The 23,026-nt window shown below is 30.7% G+C and overlaps 2 protein-coding genes across 2 annotated transcripts; both read left to right on the forward strand.

The window, feature by feature from the left end:
• Positions 1-2,341: 2,341 nt before the first annotated feature.
• LOC133700533 (ethylene-responsive transcription factor ERF022-like) lies at positions 2,342-3,278 on the forward strand. The gene has a single exon (XM_062124095.1). It carries the CDS (start codon positions 2,453-2,455, stop codon positions 3,014-3,016), a length of 564 nt encoding a protein of 187 aa, XP_061980079.1. The 5' UTR covers positions 2,342-2,452; the 3' UTR covers positions 3,017-3,278.
• Positions 3,279-14,053: 10,775 nt separating this feature from the next.
• LOC133701194 (uncharacterized) lies at positions 14,054-18,158 on the forward strand. The gene is made up of 6 exons (XM_062125027.1): positions 14,054-14,632; positions 14,751-14,883; positions 15,292-15,395; positions 16,222-16,366; positions 16,479-16,619; positions 16,863-18,158. Exons 1-6 carry the CDS (start codon positions 14,592-14,594, stop codon positions 18,003-18,005), a joined length of 1,707 nt encoding a protein of 568 aa, XP_061981011.1. The 5' UTR covers positions 14,054-14,591; the 3' UTR covers positions 18,006-18,158.
• Positions 18,159-23,026: the final 4,868 nt, after the last annotated feature.

Below are 23,026 nucleotides of genomic sequence, written 5' to 3' on the forward strand. Positions count from 1 at the left end.
AAGTGTTACATTGACAATATGTGCACTCATAAACATAAGAGGTTGTAATGTCATACCAACAAGTACTATTTGTGAGGAAAAAAAATTACACAAAAGCCCTCTTAGCCCTTCATTTTTCTTCTTCTAAGAGTATTTATGTAATTCAACTGTGCAAAAAAAAAAGTGTAAATGATCTTTAGATCCTCTAAAAATACTATTCTATTTTTAATGGCTATGTCAAAAATTTCTATTAAAAGAACAAAGTAGTAATTACACGGTATAGCCATTTAGAGTTTTTGATGATATAATATTAGTAATTACATCACCTTTTAAGGTTATTAAAAGATGCTATCATTAACTATGATACCGAGAATATAGTTCAACTAATCAAGTTTTAAATTTATTTTTCTGAGATTATTAATTTGAATTCTATAAATTTTATAATTACTAGAGGTTTATATGGTCGTTCACTTTGAGAACCGTAGAATTAGTTGATGTATACATAAGCTGATACAAATATCAATATTAATCTAAAAAAAATTAAAAAAAATGCTAGTACTTATGCTACGATGATCGGGAGAAACCAAGTTATTTTAGCGAATAAGAGAAAGACTCTTTTGAGCTTACTCACTGGAGGAGTAATTCGCTGAATTCGAACATCAAAATAAATAAATAAATTAATTAAAATAAAATGACATTCCTCGGAGATTAATGATGTCTTAGTTTTACTATACCTGATGGGGAACATCAAATCCAGACAACAGGGTTGACCAGTCCAACTCACCAGCAACAAACCGCGTCATGAATAGCAGCAGCACATTATTAATTAAATGGAATTAAATTAAATGGAATTACGTCATTGCTGATTGTACATGTAGCCGTATTATCGATCAGGTCGAGTTCAAGTCATTTGCTTGATTTTTGTTTATGAAAGCTCAAATTATTTAGGTTCTTGATAGATATTGAAGTCTAGTTCAGACTTTTTCAAGTTTCATTACTTAAGTTATTTAATAATTTCAATTCAAGAAATTAAATGTGCTGTCAATTTGGGGAATAAAATAATTTAATGTAATAAAAAGATAAGAAAAAGCATATTAATACATATCTGGTTCTCACCATCATATAATAATGGCCTATTTGCTCAGCTTATGAGTATAATATTTCAATTGTCTTGTTGGGATGATGAATTAAATGTGATCGTGATTGTTTTTAAAAGTATTTTTCGTGTTGAAATGTATTAAAATAATATTTTTTTTATTTTTAAAAAATTATTTTTGAGATCAACGCATCAAAACAATTCAAAACATTAAAAAAAATTAATTTTACCAAAAACAAAAAAATTAATTTTTCAACTCCGTTTTGGATTATATAACGGTGTAACCTTTTTTTTTTTTATCAAAATTTGTAAAAACATTGCTTCAAATTAATTTTCTTAGTGTTTTTGGATTATTTTATTGAGTTGATGTCAAAAATAAAATTTAAAAATAATTAATTATTTTAATATATATTTTTTTTAAAAATATTTTAATTAAAATATAATTTCTACCATGTTTACAAACATTCCCTTTCCTCATTTATAAATTAAACGAGCTTTAAAAATGGATCGTTAACTTTAAAAGATAACTTAGAGCCAGGTATTTAGTAATTGAGTCCATGTTTCAAGCATTTAAGAATACTTAGGTTTGTTACTCTTCGTGTCCTCAAAACCAATTAGACTTTTGCATAGGAATTTGTTAGGTAGTATAATTCGTTGTTGTCTAGGAATAAAAGAGATAATTAATAACAGTAAAAATTAAAAAAATATATTTTTATATATATTTCACTCTAAAATTATCATAAAGCTATGTTTTTTTTAATAAACAATTTTATGTCTCTTTGTCTCAATTGCTTTTATTTTTCAACACTAACCACACACAACAGATAAAAATAATATAAAGAGTCAAAAAAATTAAATTTCCCTTTTAGATAGATTCACAAATGCGGTATTTGTATTTCTACAATTTGATATTTTTTAATGTTAATTAAGAGAAAATAAGAAATAGGAACAAATAATGCCAATATATATATCTTTAATTTGTTATGGTTATTAATTAGACAATATACCATGTAGGTTAATTATTATTTTTATGATGATTATTTAAGTAGTTTAATTTGAGTATATTATAAAATGGGGCAAGGTATAAAGATATATATATGTATATAATACATTCAATTAAAATCCTAGGAATTAAAAAAGAGCACATGCAAATTTGCAAATCATTGCCAGCATCTTCCGCACTTAAATGTAATTACTAGGAAGCTCCCTTTCCTCCTAACAAAGTCCCCACATTTGAATTGCTCCCATGATATATCACATCTATATAAGCACGTATTATGCCATCACACTATCCAGTACCAAAATCATCTTCGTACCAGTACATTGGCGCCATTTACAGCATCAATCAGTCGTCAAAACACTAATTTGTGGGGCACAATGGAAGGAAGAAGCAGGGACGCCCATGCTGAGATTAGTACTCCGAGATATCGAGGTATTCGGCAAAGGAAATGGGGGACATGGGTGTCCGAAATCCGGGAGCCTGGTCAGAAAACAAGAATTTGGCTCGGAAGTTATGAGAAGCCTGAAATGGCTGCGGTCGCGTATGATGTGGCAGCATTGCACCTTAGGGGACGTGGGGCACAGCTGAATTTTCCTGAAATGGAAGATAGCCTCCCCCGGCCAGCCAGTTCTAGAGCGGAGGACGTGCAAGCGGCAGCACGGGAGGCAGCTTTGCTGTTTAGTGGACCAGTAAAATGCTCGGATATTGTAAGCTGTGGCTCTATTACTAGTGATGGTGGTTTTGGTCCTGTTAGAGTGGGGTTGTCACCGAGCCAAATTCAAGCTATTAACGAAGCACCACTGGACTCACCAAAAATGTGGACGGAGTACTTGGCTGAGTCTCTTTTGACGGGAGAGCCGATGGCTATGGAGAACGATATTGGTGTCGGATATAGTGAATGGGAGGAAATCCAACAAGAATCCATTTGGGGTTACTACTAAATACTTGATTAAACAACAAGAATCCTATATTATAAGGGTTTCTTCACCTAAATAGTACCAGGCTAATTCTTAATTTCACTATCTACGCTATTGCAGCATCATCCATTTCTTTTCGGGCAGAGAGTCGTTTGGAGGATTGGATGGCGATGCTTATTACTACGTACGCATGGAACGAGTTGTAGTTTTTTATCGGCTCATTTTGATGCGTAAAAGATGTTAAAGAGAGCTTCGGTGTGCTTTATTTCTGCTTTAATTTTCACAAGAGTGCAGTGTTTTTGTTTCAGTGTAGAAGATATAAAAACTTCTGCGTCAAATGAAGCTTCTTAACTCCATTCGAGTGCTTAATGGATAATTATTCGAGCTAATTCAACTTGATTTCTTTTTTTGTTTTTTGGTGCTAGAAAATCCAACTTGATTGTAATCAATACAGACATCTTTCTGTATGAAAATTTGATCACTGTACCGATGCAGATGGATAGAGTTATAAGAACAAAAGACAGGATGTATGTAATATCGTGGTCGGAGGCTCAACTTTTTTCTGCAGAAAGCAGAAAGCAGGAAGTGTCTCTCATTTAAGATATCCTGTGTAAACGACGAGAGACAGGATGTATGTAATAGGATGCTTGGATTATGTAGACTAAAGTCCGCGTTGAGCAGAAAAAAGGGGAAAATCTATACCTTGATTTATAACCCACTTGGGTGGTGGTCAGAACGCTAAGGTTAGGTGACCGCTTGGCAGCAATCGTTTTCCATGTTGTCTCCCTACCAAGAAATTGGGTGACCTATTTTAAAGTATTCTCCTTGTCAAATGAGTTTATAGCTCTTCATGATAACATTTTAAATTGGACTATTTGAACTTTAAAAGGGAAAACTCCACCCTTTTTTTTGTTAATTTCTACATAAATATGATGAGAATTAACTCTAATTTCTCTTTAGTATTATATCAATAACATTTAAATAAAAATAATGTTATCTTACGATCTATAATGTCGCAATTCAATCAACTCTTTTGCACCCACGTTGAACATTTGTTTACATTTAACAACAATAAACAAACAAATAAATAACATGACTAATTCAAAAACTTGAAGTTATCAATTATTAAACACCAACATGTGTTTTAAACCATATAATTAATTGTTCCTCATGTAATTAGAATAATTGAGCTTTACTAGTATTTAGATTCTAGGATAACAACAATTGATAATGTTGCCTAAAAAGTTATTAAATTTAGTATAATTATCAATCTTATAATTTAGTATAATTAATGGAAATTCTATGTAATTAAAAAGATCTCGCCTGTCTAAATTCAACATTTATCAAATATCTTTTTATCACTATTTTTTTTATAATGGTCATCAAGGGTGGTAAAATATTGACAAATTCTCACTCAAAAGCAGTTCATCACCATTATAATTTCTGGGAATGTGATTGATTTTTTAGACTTAAAATAATACGAGATAAATATTGAAATATCTTTAATAATATAAGCCTAGTATATCAAAGCATCAACATGAGTTTTGTTTTTAACATTTCTCTTAATGTTGAATAAGTATTTGCATGAAAGTAATTGAAGATGAATAATTGAATGTTGAAAAAACTAATGAATAATTACTTAGGATGTCATCCCTTACATTTTGAATGGATACATCCATCCATACTACAAAAGACCTTCTAATATTTTTCTCATGTGTTAAATGTATAGATAGATACTCCTTTAAGTCAAAGAAAAAGAAGGAAGATCATTTCAAATTTGCAAATGGTCTCATTGATATTTATTACAAGCTACTTTAAATGTTGGGTATTCAATTTGTTCAAACAAATATCCTGTAAAAAGTGATTAATCTTTGTTAGTGCATCCCATGTTTTTTTTAGAAATAAATCACGAAAAGTAATAGGAATAAGTGTTTACATATACATATGACGGTCAAGACTTTTCATCCCATATAATTTGTTTTTCTCTAAATTCACCAATCTAGTTATGTTTGATGCATAACCATCAGAAAATTGTAAACTCTTTAGCTATTCATAGACAAAAAGCTGCCCATTATTGTCTGAGGTGAAGATAACTTTGGGTTTTGCAATATGAAATCAATCATAAATTAACTCCATAGTGTCACGATCACAATACAAAGGTAAATCCAATCTAGTTTTCATATTGTTCTTTGTTTTTTCTTTTCACGTCCATCATCATATTAAAAATGGTATCAAACTCATTCTTCTCGATGTGGATAACATCTAAATTATGATGGATAAAATTAATCTTCTAATAAGAAAACTCTCAAAAAATATTTCACTTAACCTAATTGCACTACCAGAAAATCATAGATCACCGATGAAATATTTAGTTGGTGTTTAAAAACTGATTCAATCTAAAATAAAATTACCGACCAGATAACGGATGTAATCATGTCATCAAAAAACATATCATCTGTAATTTTCATTATGTCAATTAATCTGTTAATAATGTAATCACTGATAAATTTATAGAAAGAATTAGCAAGCCAAACAAAAACATTTACCGATATTAATTTTGTTGGTGAATCTATCGGTGATTATGACATATTACCAATATAATAAACCATTGGTAAATCCATCGGTGATTATATGCATATTACATCTGGAATTAATCCTTTGGAGAATTACATCTAATAATGACAAGTTTTATAATTTTTTTCCAACTTTCTAGAACTCTCTGATGGACTTATTCTCTTGGTAAGTCTATTGGTTTTTCAAAGTCCATCGGTAATTTCTTCAGTATTATATGTAATTATTGAAAAAAATAACAATACAATTAAACAGAATTAAATTAAAATTAAAAATAAAATTTGTATTATTAAATTAAAAATATTATTAAATACACTTCAACTATCTATGGAACAGAAGCTAGAGGAGGAGATAGAGGCGAATCTTCATCATAACCAGAAGGACAATGAAGGGGAGCACATGTACTAGTGAAGGTTACTAACAGTTGCTCAATGACATTCAATTTATCCCTCAGTTGGGCTCTCTCAGCTATAAGTTGGGTCGTTTTAGTTTGAACCTATTCGTGTAAAATCACTTAGACAATGAAAGACTGTTGGCTCGATCCTGATTGCTAGGTCCTAACAGTCAAGACACTATGACCCACCCACATATCCTAGGCTATAGTGTTGGAGATATCATAAACCTGATTTCTATTGGATCCACCGGTAGATCCAGCCTTCAACTATAAATCTAGATCAAGTTCCGGATGGGTTAAAGAATTGTCCTCATTGTTATATGTTTCCTAAAAAAACAAGTTAGCAAATATAGAAAAAAAATAACTTAAAAAAATTGAAATCCAACTTACCATGAACTCCCGGACTCAACTATTTATAAGTCGATGCACCCATTTTCCAATAGTCCTCCATTCATATATAGGTTTCAACAAAGAGATCCATTGGTCTTGGATCACGCCCAAGCACTGTAGCATGTAAAAGGAATCTATTGTTAGTTAAATATTTTCATGCAATACAACTTTTTTTTTTAAAAAAAAATTATCATATAAAACAGAATCTTACCATCTACTTTGCATGCAAAACGAACAGAATAGATCTACCAATGTGCGTGGTTATAGAACAATGAATCTTCTTAGTTTGATTCTTTGAACAGGATTGTGACAGCCACAAAAAACACTCAGAAATCACGTGTTGGATATAAACATCTCAGATACCCTCCGAGACATGTGAAGGTCTTAAATCCCTCTACACGACCACGTCTTCCTAGCCTTTATCTTTTGCATATTTCTTTGATTTTTTATGGGCCCTGTACTGGAAATCATGCAACTTAGTTCATATCAGAAAATTATCTGTTAAGATTATGAAAAATAAAATTTTAATATCACAATTTGAATTCAATCTTACCTAGTGGCGTTGTGATTCTCTCACACTCTCCTGGCCGTTGTCAGCCTCCTCCCAATATAATTTTTCTTTACATGTCAATTTCATTAAATAATTAGTTTATTAAAATTATAAAACTAATTGAATTAAATATTAAAACAATTGTTTATATATATATACTAACTTTGAACTTTCTGAACCAAACAAAAATCATTGGCTTCCATTCAGGATTTTTGAAAATCTGACTGTATTGAAACAAAAGCACTTCCATCAATGATTTCATTGTCAATGTTATTATGCAAGCAACCTCAATATTTATAAACCTGAATTTCTATTTATTCATTAAAATTTATTATTCAATCTTTATTCGTTGTTGTTTATTTTTTTTATCATGTAGGAAAGGAAAACAAATTTACATGCTATGATTGAACTTCCAATAAGAAATATACTTTCTAAAGTATACATCATGTTTAGAAGGAACACTCCTATTACGAGTCGCATTCGCACTCGACGAGCCTGCATCAAGAGATAGAGTTTGTGCTTGAGGTGCCTCGTTATAGTCGGCACTTAGCAACTCATGCTCATCAAAAATGCTGCTATAAGAACTAGTAATGCTCATATCCATACTATTCTTTAATGACCTTCACTTCATCATCTATACATTTTTTTTTTATAAAAATTAATAACATTATCACTATATCCTATTTAAATAAAAAATAAAATTGGTAGCATTTTTTCTTATATAAGAGAGACTACCTAAAATTTTAAAATTTGCAAATACACATCAATAACTCATGCCGCAAACCAATTGATTCTATTTATAACTAATATTTGATTTATTTATTTTGAAATTTATATCGACAATTGCAAGTTGCAAATTGCACTTCAAAATAAAAAAAATAAAAAAGTATTCCAAAAATTATTATTCCTACGTAACCTAAATATTTAAATTATTAAAATTAAACAAGAACCCATGAAATTCAATTAAGAATTTCTAAAATATTTTAACATCTTAATATATTTTATAATTATACTATCAAAACAATAAAATTTACTTTCATGTAACCTAAAACTATTAATTTCTCAAATCAATATCACAACCTCATATTAATAACAATAACCTCACTAATTTGACAGCTAATATATATATCAAAAACCCCTCTCAAATTGCTAAAATTAATTTAAAAATAAAACTAACTACTTTTCAATTCACAAAAAAAAACTCATTAAATTCAATTCATACTCTCATATTAACAACAATAACATAATCAATTTCATAATTATATCATCAAACTTAAAAAATACCAAATAACTATCTTTAACCTAAATCCAAATCTAATTTTCACCACCAATCAACAATTGAACCAAACAATCACAATTAATCCAAGCCATAAAAATTTTCAATATCATTTTCACCACCAATCCAACAAAGCTTCATCCCAACAATTTATAATTGTGTATATATACGTGCGTTGTTTGCGTGCCCTGCTCTCTTGGGCCATATCACAGGAAAAAACCAGGAGCCCTCATTGTTTTCCCGAGGCGGTGAAGTGGGCTAGACATTATAGAAGGAACGCGTTCAGCATCTAAAATGATACGAGATCATGGGCTACAGAGGGAGTTGCTTTGTGCTTATGTAGAACGAAGGATCTTTTTTCTTTTTCGGAGGTTTTTTGTCAGGTTTATCGGTCTTTATAATGATTGTTGAGAGTCACGTTGAACCATCACCTTATTGACTAGTGCTCTGTTGTTCTTATAATGTGAGATTTCTTTTTTTAGAAACGATGACGCCTTCATTCAAGTCTACGCATCTTATGGAGTAACATCCAAGAAGGCACAGAATGAAAATGGTGGATGCTACCTATAGGGAGAAGGCGTGATTTGCGAACCAAACTGCACAGCTACTGGCTCTTCGATCAGCATGAACATTGTCAGCATGTGTAGTTCCTTTGACAAGAGAGATTGCAGGTGGTGAAGAATCGGATTCCAACTCTACCTGCTTGAAAACTCTTTGCCAAGCTGAATCTAACCAAACATGGATATAACTCCCCTCCTCTAGTGATTGAGCTGACGCTAATTATAACGAAATCCTCCAAGTTGAGTACTGGAAATGAAGAACAATCCCCTCAGTTGCTCGAATTAACGAAACTACGCATGCATTGGCCCATTATCAGCATTGATCTTAATGATCCAGACAAATAAGGAGGCTGCCAGTGAATCAGTCTCTCAACTTTCTCAGATTCTGTAATTTCCTTCCCTTTAAAAATGAGATGGTTAACTAGATCCTGGGGTGGAACAAATATTTGAGAGTCAAAATGGATTTATTTCTCCATAACCAGATAGACCATTGAATATCTTTCATGCTATTCCCGATCCAATCAAGTAAAGACATGTTTAAGAAAATAAGTGAACTAAATTTGGTGAGCACAAAAGCTTAGTTTGCACAATATATATATATATATATATATATATATATATATATATATATATATATATATATATATATATATCATTAATTCTGAAACTAATGACTTGGATTTCCTTATAAACAGTAATTATTATCAATTTTCTTATAAAAAAAACACATCATCCATTAATTTTTTAATATATTTTTAAAAATATTTTTTTATATATTTTTAAATAAAAAATATTTAAAAAAACAATCATTATATATAGTTATAGTTATATTGCTGACTATATATTCCAACTTTTCGGCTTGAATTCGAAAGATATATTCTCATTAGGCCGGGCTCAATTGTGGTGTTTGTTGCAGAAAAAAATAAAAAATAAAGGAGGAAGAGAGAATAATCGCTAGTAATAAATTAAATATTATTAATAAATTTAAATTTTATTTAAATTTTATAAATTTTCTGATAAAAACTGTATTTTCAAGCAACCAGTAGAGTGTAACAGAACCTTTCAAGTTTCAACTACTTGTGTAAGGTTCTCTTCCTTCTAATCATAACAAACTCATTGCCAGCTGCTCTTAAAATTCCTGTCACGTCAATTAAGCTCCTAGTATTATTAAATAAATACCAGATAATAATTAAATTAAGGAGAATTGCCACGTGTAAACCCTTGACACGTATATCACGCGACTTTAGGTCAATCCTAAGAAGTACATAACTGAATTTAAATTCATGGTCATATATTAATTAGAAATATTAATTCATCAATAATATTCTCTTTATCAATAGATAATTACTTTATGATTCGTCTCATTGACTTCATGGTCAGTTGACTAAAATAAACGAACCATGTGCATACCAGGCCTTGAAATCCCATGTTCCACTATGCCTCCGATTAATTCCTTCATCTTTTTCAATATTTTTTTTGAAAACATAAAAAAAATTAAATTAAAATAAACAAAAAAATTAATTTCATGAAGTTTAGTTTGTATTAAAAATAAAAAAATATTATTTTAATATATTTTAAAATAAAAAATATTTTAAAAAACAGATAGAAGCACCAATACCGGTGGTGGGGAAGGCAGTACTCCAGCGCCGGCCGCGAACGTTGACCTTTTACTTCAATTTTATTTTCGTTTTTCCTCATCGTCTTCTAGAAGGAACAGGGAATAAAAGCATGACACCAAGTGTCATAAATGATCTAATTTGGACATAATTATATATGTATTCTTGTCATGCATGTATGTACAGTCGTATACAACTTCCACAATCACTTACTTTTTGGCTTTTGAAGAAAGAAACTGAAAAGAAAGGAAGACATGCTTAGCAAACAAGTTGTGCATGAACCTCACAAGTCACTAAATATATTTGAGCTTTATTTTCTTGATTTATTGATCTTATTTAAAAGTATATTTAAATAGGACAGCAATATTAGAATATTGGGAGGTTTATTGCATGTATTCCTTTATCACTAAATAAAAAATAATAAAGTCTTGAAAATAAATGATTAATTTTTAGGGTACGTTTGTTTCCTGAAAAATAGTTTTCGGGAAACCACTTTCTAAACTTTCCTGTGTTTGTTTACCATTATGAAAGTTGGCCAACGGAAAACACTTTCCGGTCAATGGAAAACACTTTCCTATCAAAGAAAAATTTGGCTTGATTTTTAGAAAAATATTTTCCTTTTATTTTGAACGAAAAACACTTTTCAGAAGCTGTGAAAAATTTAAAAATATCATATTATTTGCTGATTATGTCAAATTTGATCCTCAAACTTTTGATTGCTATATATTTTATTTGAATCTTTTTTTTTTCAAATTCATCCCTTAAAATTTGATTTAATTTGATTTTTATATTAACTTTGGTTCTTATTTTTATTATTGTTATTTGCTTTTCTCTTATCATTTTTTAAATTGAAAATTTTTATCTATCAAATTTGATCCTTATTCTTTTTAAATTAATTATTTTATTTAAAATAATTTATAAAATTGTAATTATTATTATTTTAATTTCATCATCTTTTAATTTTTTTATCTGTTAGATTTGATCTCTATTATTTTGATTATTATTTATTTTATTTGAGATAATTTATGAAATTATATTTTTTTTCAATTTCATTCTCATTCAACTTTTTAATTGGTAAGATTTGTTCCTTATTATTTTAATAAACTTGAAAAAAATATTAATAAGCTATTTTCCAATTAATTTTCCATAATATAACCAAACACTAAAAAATGTTTTCCAACTTACTTTCAATGATATTATCAAATATCGAAAAATAATTTATTTTCCTGAAATTTATTTTTCAAGAAAATCACTTTAAAAAAAAAAACTATTTTCCTGCAAACAAATACGACTTTAAACAATAAAATTTCAGCTCTGCCAATATTATAAGAGTTTCAACAAGTACCCTAAACTAATTTTATTTACGTACATATATTCTATATATGTTTTGAATGCAAATTAGGATTGTTTTTCAATATCCTATACAAGTTCTTATACTTACTTAGTATGTATGCTAATTTTGATTAATTATAAGTTTATCTTGAATTATAAACTAAATTTATTATGATAAACTAATTATAATAAGTAATCATATAGAGTCTGTTTGTTTACGTGGTTGCTTCTGCGTTTGAAGCAACAATAACCAAACAATTGTTTGGTAACATTCAAAACTCAATTTATTCCTGGTGAAGCCCACTGAGTTTTGCATTTAAAACATATTTAAATTCAAAGCAGCTCTCGACTGCTTTTCTTTTTATGCATTGTTCATAAGTGAACAAATGCTTCTTTAAAAAAAAAAACTAATATAATTCACTCGCACTGTTCATGTTTACGTGAACAGTAATTGTTTTTTTTTAAAACTAGTTTAGAGTAAATTAAATTTATTGGCATTGTAATCTCAATTTTATTCATGATAATATTTTATCTAATTTTATTGCACGCTCAAAAAATCATGGAAATTGTAATTCTTGTCGGATGAATTTTGTACGTAATGGAATTGTAAATAGTTTAATAGAACAATAAAAAATATTTTATATAAATTATTATTTATTTTATGATATAATAGTAGTAGTTAAATTTATAATATTTAAATTTAAAATTATTAATATTAATATATATATTTTATAATTATTTTATAATCTTATTTTAAAAAGTATTTTTAATCAAATACATTAAATTATTATTTTTATTTTAATTAAAAAAACTTTTTATAATTTTTTTTTTAAATCACAGTCACATAAACTATTCAAGATACATTCTACTTGGTCTTTAAATTAGCCGGGGGAGGAATAAATAAATAAAACACGAAGACATAACTACCTGGCAAAGGGCTGTGCCATCTGCCTGTTGTTCACAGCTGTCGGTCACATCATTTTTGTTGTCGCCGCCGAATCACGGCATATAGCTTTATCATTAAGCAAGCAACGCCGTTGTTAATTATAGTCCCTGCTTGCCACATGGTTCTCCTTTGCGATATCCTTATTTTCAGCCTATAATAATGCCAGCTGTAACACTCACAAGGCATGTACATATGTCGTTCTTTAGCTACTTCTATGTTTATATATGTGGAAACAGGCGTTTGCCAGCAAGCTAAAAGGTCAAAAAAATCAGTTTTGACTAAATTATCTAATCCTTGGAGCCCAAGCACCAAGTTAGCCCTGAAATTTTATACTACTCGAAAAGTAATAGTATTTTATTAATTAGTTTAAATATCTATGAAAAATTAGATATAATTAAAAGAGAAAAAAAATCCTAAATGAAGATATTTTTATTACTTTTAATAGATCATGAGTTTTATCATCTCTCTTTTCTTTGTGTCTGTCTCTTTCTTTAAGTTGAGTTCAGGAAGTAATTAATAAGATTTCTTTTTATCTTGATATATAAGCATGTATTCTTTCAATATTGATTTTTTTTAATTAATATGGATGTTCGGGTCAACTTGTGTGTACCTCAACTAATCCCACGTATTCTGAAGTTAACGACCATGTAAGTCTCCAATGACCCTGAGATTTGTGGAACTAGAACTAGTGATCTTTAAAGGGTAAATCCAAAACCTAACAAGTTAAATTACACATCTCATTATTATTAAATATAGATTCTTTAACTATAAAATGTGGCATACTTTACGTCAACAACCATAGATAACATAAAGACATCTACCAAAGCTTAATAAAACTATTACAAGAATATTCAATATTTTAGAAGGATCCCAATTAAAGCTCTTTAATTTATTTTTTCCCTGTTTTTTGCTGCGCGCCTTGTATTATTAAAAATAAAATTGTGAAGCATATCTTCAGGCCCTATTGCTTTGGGAGACAGATTCTTGACATATTTTTCATGCATGCCCGTTAAACAATGATAGAGAGACCAGAGAGAGTGAAGGGGTATGTCCTCCTTCTTGCTGCCAAAGTATGTGCCAAAATCACCCTCTAAGAACAGCAAATTTAACTCAGTTAAGTTTATGGCAGGAAGCAGCTGTCCTTGCAAATTAAAATGACTCGGGAAATGGATTATTGACAGTAAAATTGTATTTTTTTAAATTAAAAAAGAAGAAGGAAAAGGTCCATTCTCAGTAGAAAATGATCTTGAGAGCCACAATTTCTTACCAAGTCAGCCGTTGGTTTCCCGCGGTTTAGTTGACGGATAAATTGCACGTAAATAGATGAGTTTCAGGGGTCTTATAGGTAATTTTACTCAGTTAAAGAACATGGTTCAGAACGAAACGGCGCGCAAAATCTTATGCTGGGGAAGACAGAGAATCCTGCGTGGCTAAATCTTCTCTCTCTCAAAAAAGGCCACTCTCCTTTTCCGCATCCTCCCTAGAAAAAGCCTTCGAGCTTCCTCGTTGCTAAGTCAGGGATTCTTGTTTGCCAGAACCACTCCTTTTTCTCTCCCTATATATATATATGTCCATTCATGGATTTCTCTCTCTAAAACCAAGCTAAAAATTCCTGCCTTTGAGAGCCTGTATCTTGTTGATTTAGAGCAGCTCATTTCTTTGTTTCTTCCCTTTCATAGAATTAAGATAAATACCAATCTCCTCGGCTTTGCTTCTCTAAATTCTTGCTTTTTTCCCCCTTGAAAGTTTCGCATTTCTTTGCTTCTTGGGTTCATCAATGCAGATTCTTGATGTTACTTGATGCCCATTTCTGCATCTCTGTTAATCTTATCACCTCATCATTGCTTCAAAGAGCAACCCAGAAAGTAGAAACCATTAACGAAAAGAAAATATAAAGACAGAACCTCTTTCTCTCTACGAGTTCCTTTTTTTTTGTGATTTGTTGAAGGCTTGTAGAGATCAAAATGTTTGACTGCCTTACAAGGTCCAAGTTCTATACAAAATGGTATATTAAAGACCTGATTATTTTTTTTTTTATCTTTTATTCTTTTCTGTTTTATTGATTGAGCTCTGTTTTATTGACTGATATTGGATGGTTCTTTTGTTTTTCTTGATTACTGCAGCAAGACATCTGTAAAGATAACAAAGACACGCCTTGAGGCATTAAAGAAGAAGAAGAACAGTGTGATAAAGTATTTAAAGAATGATATGGCTGATCTCATTAGAACTGATCATGCTTACAAAGCTTTTTGCAGGGTTAGTTTTTCTTTTTTCCCCAATTTCTTTTACATTAATCGGCTGGAGTCAAATTGATTTTTCGTGGGTTTTCTATGATGCGGTAGCCTGAGTTTTTAGTGTCATTAATTTGCACATTTCCAGTCCCTTTCTTGATGGGTTTATCTGTTTTCTTTATATCAGTCATCTGGCAGATACGTAGCTGTTTATTTTCTGTTGTTTGCTTCTGTAGAGAAAACATGGCATCCTTGCAGGACTTATACGGCACATTTGTCATGACGTTTTCTAGTTTATTAAGCTAATCTGTCATTGCTGCCTTGATTCACATGACATGCAGCTCTTGTCTTGTTCATACCTTCCATTCCACAAGCACCTTCTTAGTCGTTGGTTGAGACTTGAAATGGTAAACAGTTTGTTTTCATTGTGCAGGCAGAAGGGCTTCTGGCTGAGCAAAACATGATAATCTATTACAATTTCATTGAGCAGCTCTGTGATTGCATCTCGGGCAATCTTTCCCTTATGAACAAACAGAAGTATGCTTTGCTATTCAACATCCTTTTGACTACCTATTTTTTATTGTTTATCAATTCTTTCTTTTCTTGCATCACCTCTCTCATATTCTATATTACATGCAGCCAATTAATTAGAGAGAATGTAAATTACTAATGCAGTCATCTAACCGAAAAATAATAATAATTGAAGAACAACATAGAATGTAGTAGCTGTAATCAACTAATACTAGTGCTTCCAGTACCTCTCGAATTTCTGCTACGACATGATATGTGCTATGTACCATGTAAATTATGCTTTAAATATATGTTACGTGATCTTGATTGAATATCGAAGACAAACATAAGCACTTTCAATTAACCTGTTTCCTTTTTCCTATAAAAGTAAAGCTCGGTGAAACTGATCAAACCTGTTTGCGGCAGAGCTAATGCTTCCTACCTGATATCTATCAAAACCTGGAAGAATTCTAATTTTTTGCCAGTATCTATGAAATATTTTACCAGTTTCTATGAATTTTGTTACCAGTAGACACAGGTTACTGGGGGTGGCAGGAGCTAAAATTTTTGGGAACTGGCCTCTGGAAAAGGCAATATCAGTGAAAATACTAGTTGTAGCAACAGAAAATTAAAACAAAAAGGAACTTTAGTTTTGTGCCCTCAAGATAACCATTGGATTAATTAGGAGAATTAGTTTCTCGTATGCTATTATGATAGTATTGTGAGACCTCAAGCTGACTTGTTTCTAAATCTTTGGCTTTCAGTACCTTTCATGCTCTCAGTTCGCATTTTCAAATCGACTGTTTTTAGTATGTCATTCACACGTGCTTTCTACTTTCCTTTTTTGATTCAGGGAATGCCCCGAGGAATGCAAAGAAGCTGTGCAATCTCTAATATATGCTGCAGCAAGATTTTCTGAATTTCCAGAGCTACGAGATCTTCGTTCTGAATTCATTAATAGATATGGACCTCCTCTTGAAGCATTAGTTAATAAAGAGGTCATAACAGATAGTTCATCTTCATTATTTACTAATAAATCATATAGGCCTGGGCCTATTTATGGGGATCATGTTGGTTTTTGTACTGATGTGGCTGATTACTGATGTGCAGTTTGTCGACATGTTGAAGCCGAAGTCTATCACAGAAGAGATGAAGCTTCAATTAATGCACGACATAGCACTAGAGTTCTCCATAGAATGGAATTCAAAGTCTTTGGAACAGAAACTCTTTAAACCACCTCCGCCTCAACAAGTAAGCTTCCTGGATTATCCCAGTTATTATATGCCAATACTGAAAAGGGAAATGGACTAGATTTTGGAAATGTAGTGTCAAAATATATTTTCTGCTAATTAAGGTAGCCTTGTCACTTGTGTCTCCGACCAAGTTTCCTTCCAAGCATGCTTTTTGGACATTACGTGCTTTACTGCTTGAAATCATTTGAAGATCTGGTCTCCGATTCATAATCAGAACACGCATGGCCTTTCTTTTTTGCAGGACCAGCATAGGCATGAATATAATGATGAATATGAGCCGAAGAAGAGCAAGGATGAGGCTTTTACAAAAAGGAACAGCTTGAATGATGATGACGGATACAAATGGGTAAAGAACAAGGATGATGCTTGCACAAAAAGAGACAGCCATGACTTGGCCAACAAAGTACATGACAAGAGGGAGCATACCTTCCAGGAAAGAGATGATGAAAGGATTTTTACTTATCGAGGAAGAAAGAATGTCAATGATGAAAAATACAAACTCCAAAGCAGCAGTGAAGATGAAGTGTTTTCAGTCAGCAGGAGAGACAGCACTGACCAAGATAGCCTACTAGCTAGTTCAAGTTCAGTAGGAAGTGTTTCAGAAGATGAAGTAGATAGCAAGAAGCCCATTCCCTATAGATTTATTCCTCCCCCTTACCGCAGAACAACAATTGAGAAAGAAAGCAAGATCGAAGAAACCCTACAACCAAATGATAAAATTGCTGCAGAGGAAGCTAATCATCCAGATGACTCGATCAAGGAAACCAAGCCCAAACCGAGATCAGTCAGAAGTAGACCATTGAAGCCACAACCAGGACACGAAAATTTTGGCAGTATTGAAAGACCGTTGAAGCCACCGCCAGGTCGTGAAAGGGTTGGCAGTATTGAAAGCGATGAGTCTGCCAGGACTAAATCAAGTGCAATGAAGCAAGAAGAGCCTAGACGAGGTTCTAGAATCCTAAAAACAGATGATGATGAAAGGGATGAAGAAGAAAAGGTAATAGATGGACTTTTGATGCATTACGGTAAGAAAGACTCACTTAATGAACCGAGCAAATCGATTCCTTGTATAAAACCTCCTCCTTCAAGCCAAGCAAGTGATGATGCTGCTAAAACCTCAAGGCTCAGAAGTGTAATATCCGAATTAACTCTTCCAACTGGCAGAACATCAAGCCTGCGAGAACCAGGAACAACAAGGCTTGGTAGTGTAATATCCGAATTAACTCTTCCAACTGGCAGAACATCAAGCCTGCGAGAACCAGGAACAACAAGGCTTGGTCGAGCTGTTTCAGCAGAGCCAGATATAATGACTGGTCGTGTGCATCCCAACCTCCCAGATTATGATGAATTGGCAGCTCGGATTGCAGCTCTTAAGGGAAGATAATTAAAAAGATGGCATTAGGTTATTAGATAGCTCACATAGCATTCTTTCTATTCTTTAAAAGGCACAAAGGAAAAAAAATCATTTGATTCCTTAATATTACTCAAAAACATGTCCGAAAGCTGCATTGATGACTATGTAGATTGCTTTTCTTTATGTTGAAGGAAGGTTGAGTCTTGACAAATAAAATATTTGTTGAGTTTGAGGGACTCGAATTACTAAAATAAAATAAAATATTAAAGTTGAAGAGCTAAGTTATGCTTGATCCAAAGTAAATAATAATTTTAGATGATTTAATTGATGACACCTCCGTACATTTCATTTGGAGGAAACGATACTAAAGACTAGGATGAAGATTAGTTTTCTCCATTTTCTGAGTTTCAAGGATAAATGGTATTTGTTTCCTTCTATTTTATTTTTATTTTCTTTCCCGAGACAATAGTATCACAAAAGAGAAATTAATTGCACTTAAATAAGGAATTTACCAATTTTCGAATAATTTAACATGCAAAACATTTCTAAGCTTTTAATTACAACTTGCTTGGTATTCTGGTAATGACTTTTTGTTTGAAAATACATCATAATAATATTTTATTTTTATTTTTTAAAATTTATTTTTTACATCAACATATAAAAACGTTAAAAAATTAATTTAAAATAAAAAAAACAAATTAATTTTTTTAAAAGATAGAAACTTCTTCTACTATGTAAGTCTAAAATAAGCCCTTATCACTATGGTCTAATTGAGACTCAACTTATGTAAGTTTCTTCTTCGGCTTCAAGCTTAAGGCGCCGAGTATTTTTAGTAGGTGTTTTTAAAAATATTAGGTTTTTAAAAATATTTTTTCTTTAAAATATATTAATATGATTTTTTTATTTTTTATATCAGTATATTAAAATATTAAAAAATATCGATTTGATTTTTTTAAAATAAATATATTTTTAAAAAATATTTAAAAATAGAAGCTATTGCATTCTCAAACCCACTTCTTAATTTAATTGTCTCTCAAGTGAAAGTTTAAGTTAAATTGATGAGAGAATAAAAAAGAAGGGAGTAAAAATTGGGGAGGGAAATTTAATCAGAATTTGATGGATACCAACCTAACCTGACCTGAATGGATAAGTATTTTTGGACTTGATTAATAATAGATAGGATATACATATTATCAAAACCCGACTTAAAACCCATCCGAATCTAAATCGAGATATATATTTATATTATATAAATATATTTATAAAACATTTAGATATTTTTAATACAATATAAAATATCACGTATGTGTGTGTATATATATATGTTATTTTTTATTGATTAATAAATAATACTACAACATTCAATTACCTATTGTAATCTAGTGAGAATCTTCTACATCAGTTATGCAGAAAATGAAACCTTGGGAAATCTAAGGCCCCATTTGTTTGCTGGAAAGTAGTTTTTTTTTAAAGTGAATTCTGGAAAAGTAAATTATTTTCCGATGTTTGATAGTGTAATGAAAAATAAGTTGGAAAATATTTTCTAGTGTTTGGTTATGTTATGGAAAATAAGCTGGAAAATATGTTATTAATGTTTTATTTTTTTCAAGTTTATTAAAATAATGAGGAACAAATCTTACAAATTAAAAATTTGAATGAGATTGAAATTGGAAAAAATATAATTTTATAAATTATATCAAATAAAATAAATAATAATCAAAATAACAGAGATCAAATCTAAAAAATAAAAAAATTAAAAGATGAAGAAATTAAAATAATAATAATTAACATTTCATAAATTATTTCAAATAAAATAAGTAACAATCAAAAGAATGAGGATCAAATTTGATAGATAAAAAATTTCAATTAAAAAATGATAAGGGAAAAGCAAATAACAATTATAAAAATAAGGACCAAAATTAATATAAAAATTAAATTCTAATGAATGAAATTGAAAAATAAATATTCAAAACAAAATATATATAGCAATCAAAAGTTTGAGGATCAAATTTGATATAATAAGAAAATAATGATATTTTTAAATTTTTCACAACTTCCGGAAAGTGTTTTTCATCCAAAATAAAAGGAAAATACTTTCCTGGAAACTAAGCTAAATTTTTCTTTGACTGGAAAGTGTTTTTCGTTGACCAGAAAGTGTTTTTCATTGACCAACTTTGTTAATGACAAATAAAAACAGGAAAATTTAAAAAGTAATTTCCTAAAAACTACTTTTTAGAAAACATACACAGTCTAAACATGAATGGAGGGCCAAGATTTAGATGGTGATGAGCGAAGCCCACCTGGGTATATCACAAAAGGCTGAAGGGTGCTAGTCCATCTAGCTAAAAAAAGCATACAAAATGAAAAGAAGGGCTCTCCATGGATGCACTGCTAGATAAAGTGCAATGCCTTGGTTATCACTGATTATAAATCACCCCATTCTGAACTTTGTCATAATTTTGTTGCATTTTGTAGTCTTTGCAATATAACCTTGTTAAAATCCTTGAATTTGAATGTTTAGCAAGAATTTAAGTGATAATTACATTTCTCTCTGTTTTTTTTTTAGGTTTTGTACTTCGCATTGGGAAAAAACTAAAACTTCAATCTAGATGATCTTGATCTTGTGGGAAATTGTTATTCACATTTCCGAAGTTATCTTGGAAGGAGGAAAGGGAGTTTGTCTCCATATTATTGCTTCTATTGACTTGATATAATCCATTACAAAATTTCAAGTTCATAATGTAGTGATGTAGAGAATGACAACCTTATACAAATACTATCAGATTTAATAGTTTACCGACAAAATGTTTTGTCGGTATTTACACTAACATTCCATTTGTGATTATTTTATTGACGAAATCATGGACGAAAAATATTTATTCTGTCGGTATTTACACTAACATTCCATTTATGATTATTTTATCGATAAAATCACGGACTGAGAATGTTCGTCAGAAAAACAATCATCGGTAAATTCTAGTTTATTGGTAAATTGAATAAATTTACCAATGGCTTTACAAAAGGACCATGCGTGCCAGAAAACAATTGCCTGCTTCAGTTCGTCGGTAATTCCTTAGTACTATTTAGCATATCGGCGACAAGAGAACCGTATGTAATTCCATCAGTGAGTTGTAGTGACATTTACAATAATTCTTCTTCAACTCTCTAAAATATACCGACGGACTGATTTTGTCACTGACTTAACAGTAGCATTGATATTTTTTGTAATTCTTTTCCATCTCTCTGGAGTATACTAACGGAATAAGTCCGTCTGTAACCCCGTCAGTAATAATTTAAAAATATTTTTTAAAAAAATATCTATCAAACAGAAATAGAAAATAATTAAAAAAATAAATTAATATAAAATTAAAATATTTAAAAATCAATTATCTTAATATAAAAATCAAATATTTATTACAAATGTATACGTTCAAATACAATGAAACTAGAATAGAAGTTGCGCTAGAGGAGAAGGAGGAGGCTGGTCGTTCCTAAGACCGTGGGGCTAACAGGTTGCACATGTACCACTCATCTATGATCTTATATCCGTTACCATTCAGTGGAGTTCTTCATAATCCGTAAAGAGTTGTTCATATTTTTCAATGAGATGATCCGTATATTCTTATACTCCTTGATATAACAAGGTTATGAACTTCGGAGATTGAGTGCTCAAGATTGATTGCGAGCATCAAATGATTGAAACACTACAAGCCTTTCAGAAGTTCTTAGTCGTAGTGTTAAAGAGTCCATACACCCAATTTCTATCAAGTCCATTGAATAAAGCCTACCTCCAAACACAAATCCGGATCAATATTCGGGTGGGTCGAAGGATTATCCTCATATCTCTCATTCAACCAGTTGTTATATGTCTCCCGGAAATGAAAAATAAATTCTTCAAATTCAAGTAAATAATAACTTAAGAAAAAAATGATTGAAAACCAATACCCATGTTCCTGCAAATGTTCCTGTTGAAATTCAGGGAAAGTTTCGAGGTCGAAAAGAGAAAACAACACAAAATGTTTTAGTAGCTATAACTTTTGATTTGAAGTTTATATATGTTTTAGCTGGATGGGAAGGAAGTGCACACGATTCCCGAGTTTTAGGTGATGCACTATCAAGACCTAATGGACTAAAAATTCCAGAAGGTATAATTTAAATATTTACAATATGCAGTAAACATGTAAATTGTCTAATTAGATACAGATAATAATAGGTTTTGTTTCTTATTTGTAGGGAAATATTATCTTGGTGATGCTGGTTATGGTATTCGAAAAGGAATCATTACTCCTTTTCGTGGAGTTCGATACCACTTGAATGAGTTTACAGAACGTTCACCGGAAAATGAAAAGGAGTTATTTAATCTTCGACACTCTTCATTACGAACCGCTATTGAGCGAGAGTTTGGTATTTTGAAGAGTCGTTTTAGATCAATTGATGGAAAACCTTTTTGGTCTTATGAAACACAAGTGAATGTTGTGCTTGCATGCTGTATTATTCATAATCACATAATGGGAGTTGATCCTCGTGACTTTCTTATGGAAGAAATATGTACGGAAAGTGAACCAATTAGAAGAACAATTAGCTTAAGCCAACGGGAGGAGAGGGAAGAGAATAGGGAGTGGATAACAAAAAGAGAAATGATTGCATCAACCATGTGGAATGATTATAACACTCAAAGAAACTAGTAATTGAGTGTTAATTATATGTGTTTGTTCTTATTATGTCTTTCTTAAGTTTGTATTGTCTTTGTTATATATTTGGATTGTTTGTTGACTTTATTATAATTTATTACGTATTTCATGTGTTCTTCTTTAAATAGTAGTTGTATTTTTTTTTTGTATAAAATTAGTTCAATCTAAATATTGTATAATTTTATTTTGTATAAATTTGTGGATTTTTTTGTAGAAATGAATACAGCGAAGAATGAAAAATGCAAAGGTAAGCACTTCACATGGTCTAAGCCTATGTCTCACATGCTACTTGAGATATTATTCAAGGAGGCACTTAAAGGAAACAAGCCTTCTTCCACCTTCAAAGCGGAATCTTTTGCA

The sequence above is a fragment of the Populus nigra genome, chromosome 8, assembly GCF_951802175.1.
Source record: "Populus nigra chromosome 8, ddPopNigr1.1, whole genome shotgun sequence".
NCBI lineage: Eukaryota > Viridiplantae > Streptophyta > Magnoliopsida > Malpighiales > Salicaceae > Populus > Populus nigra.

Coding starts and splice junctions, on each gene's coding strand:
- LOC133701194 (XM_062125027.1), top strand. CDS start 14,592: ATGTTTGACTGCCTTACAAGGTCCAAGTTCTATACAAAATG. Junction 14,633..14,750: donor TCCAAGTTCTATACAAAATG/GTATATTAAAGA, acceptor TGATTACTGCAG/CAAGACATCTGTAAAGATAA. Junction 14,884..15,291: donor CTTACAAAGCTTTTTGCAGG/GTTAGTTTTTCT, acceptor TTCATTGTGCAG/GCAGAAGGGCTTCTGGCTGA.
- LOC133700533 (XM_062124095.1), top strand. CDS start 2,453: ATGGAAGGAAGAAGCAGGGACGCCCATGCTGAGATTAGTACTCCGAGA.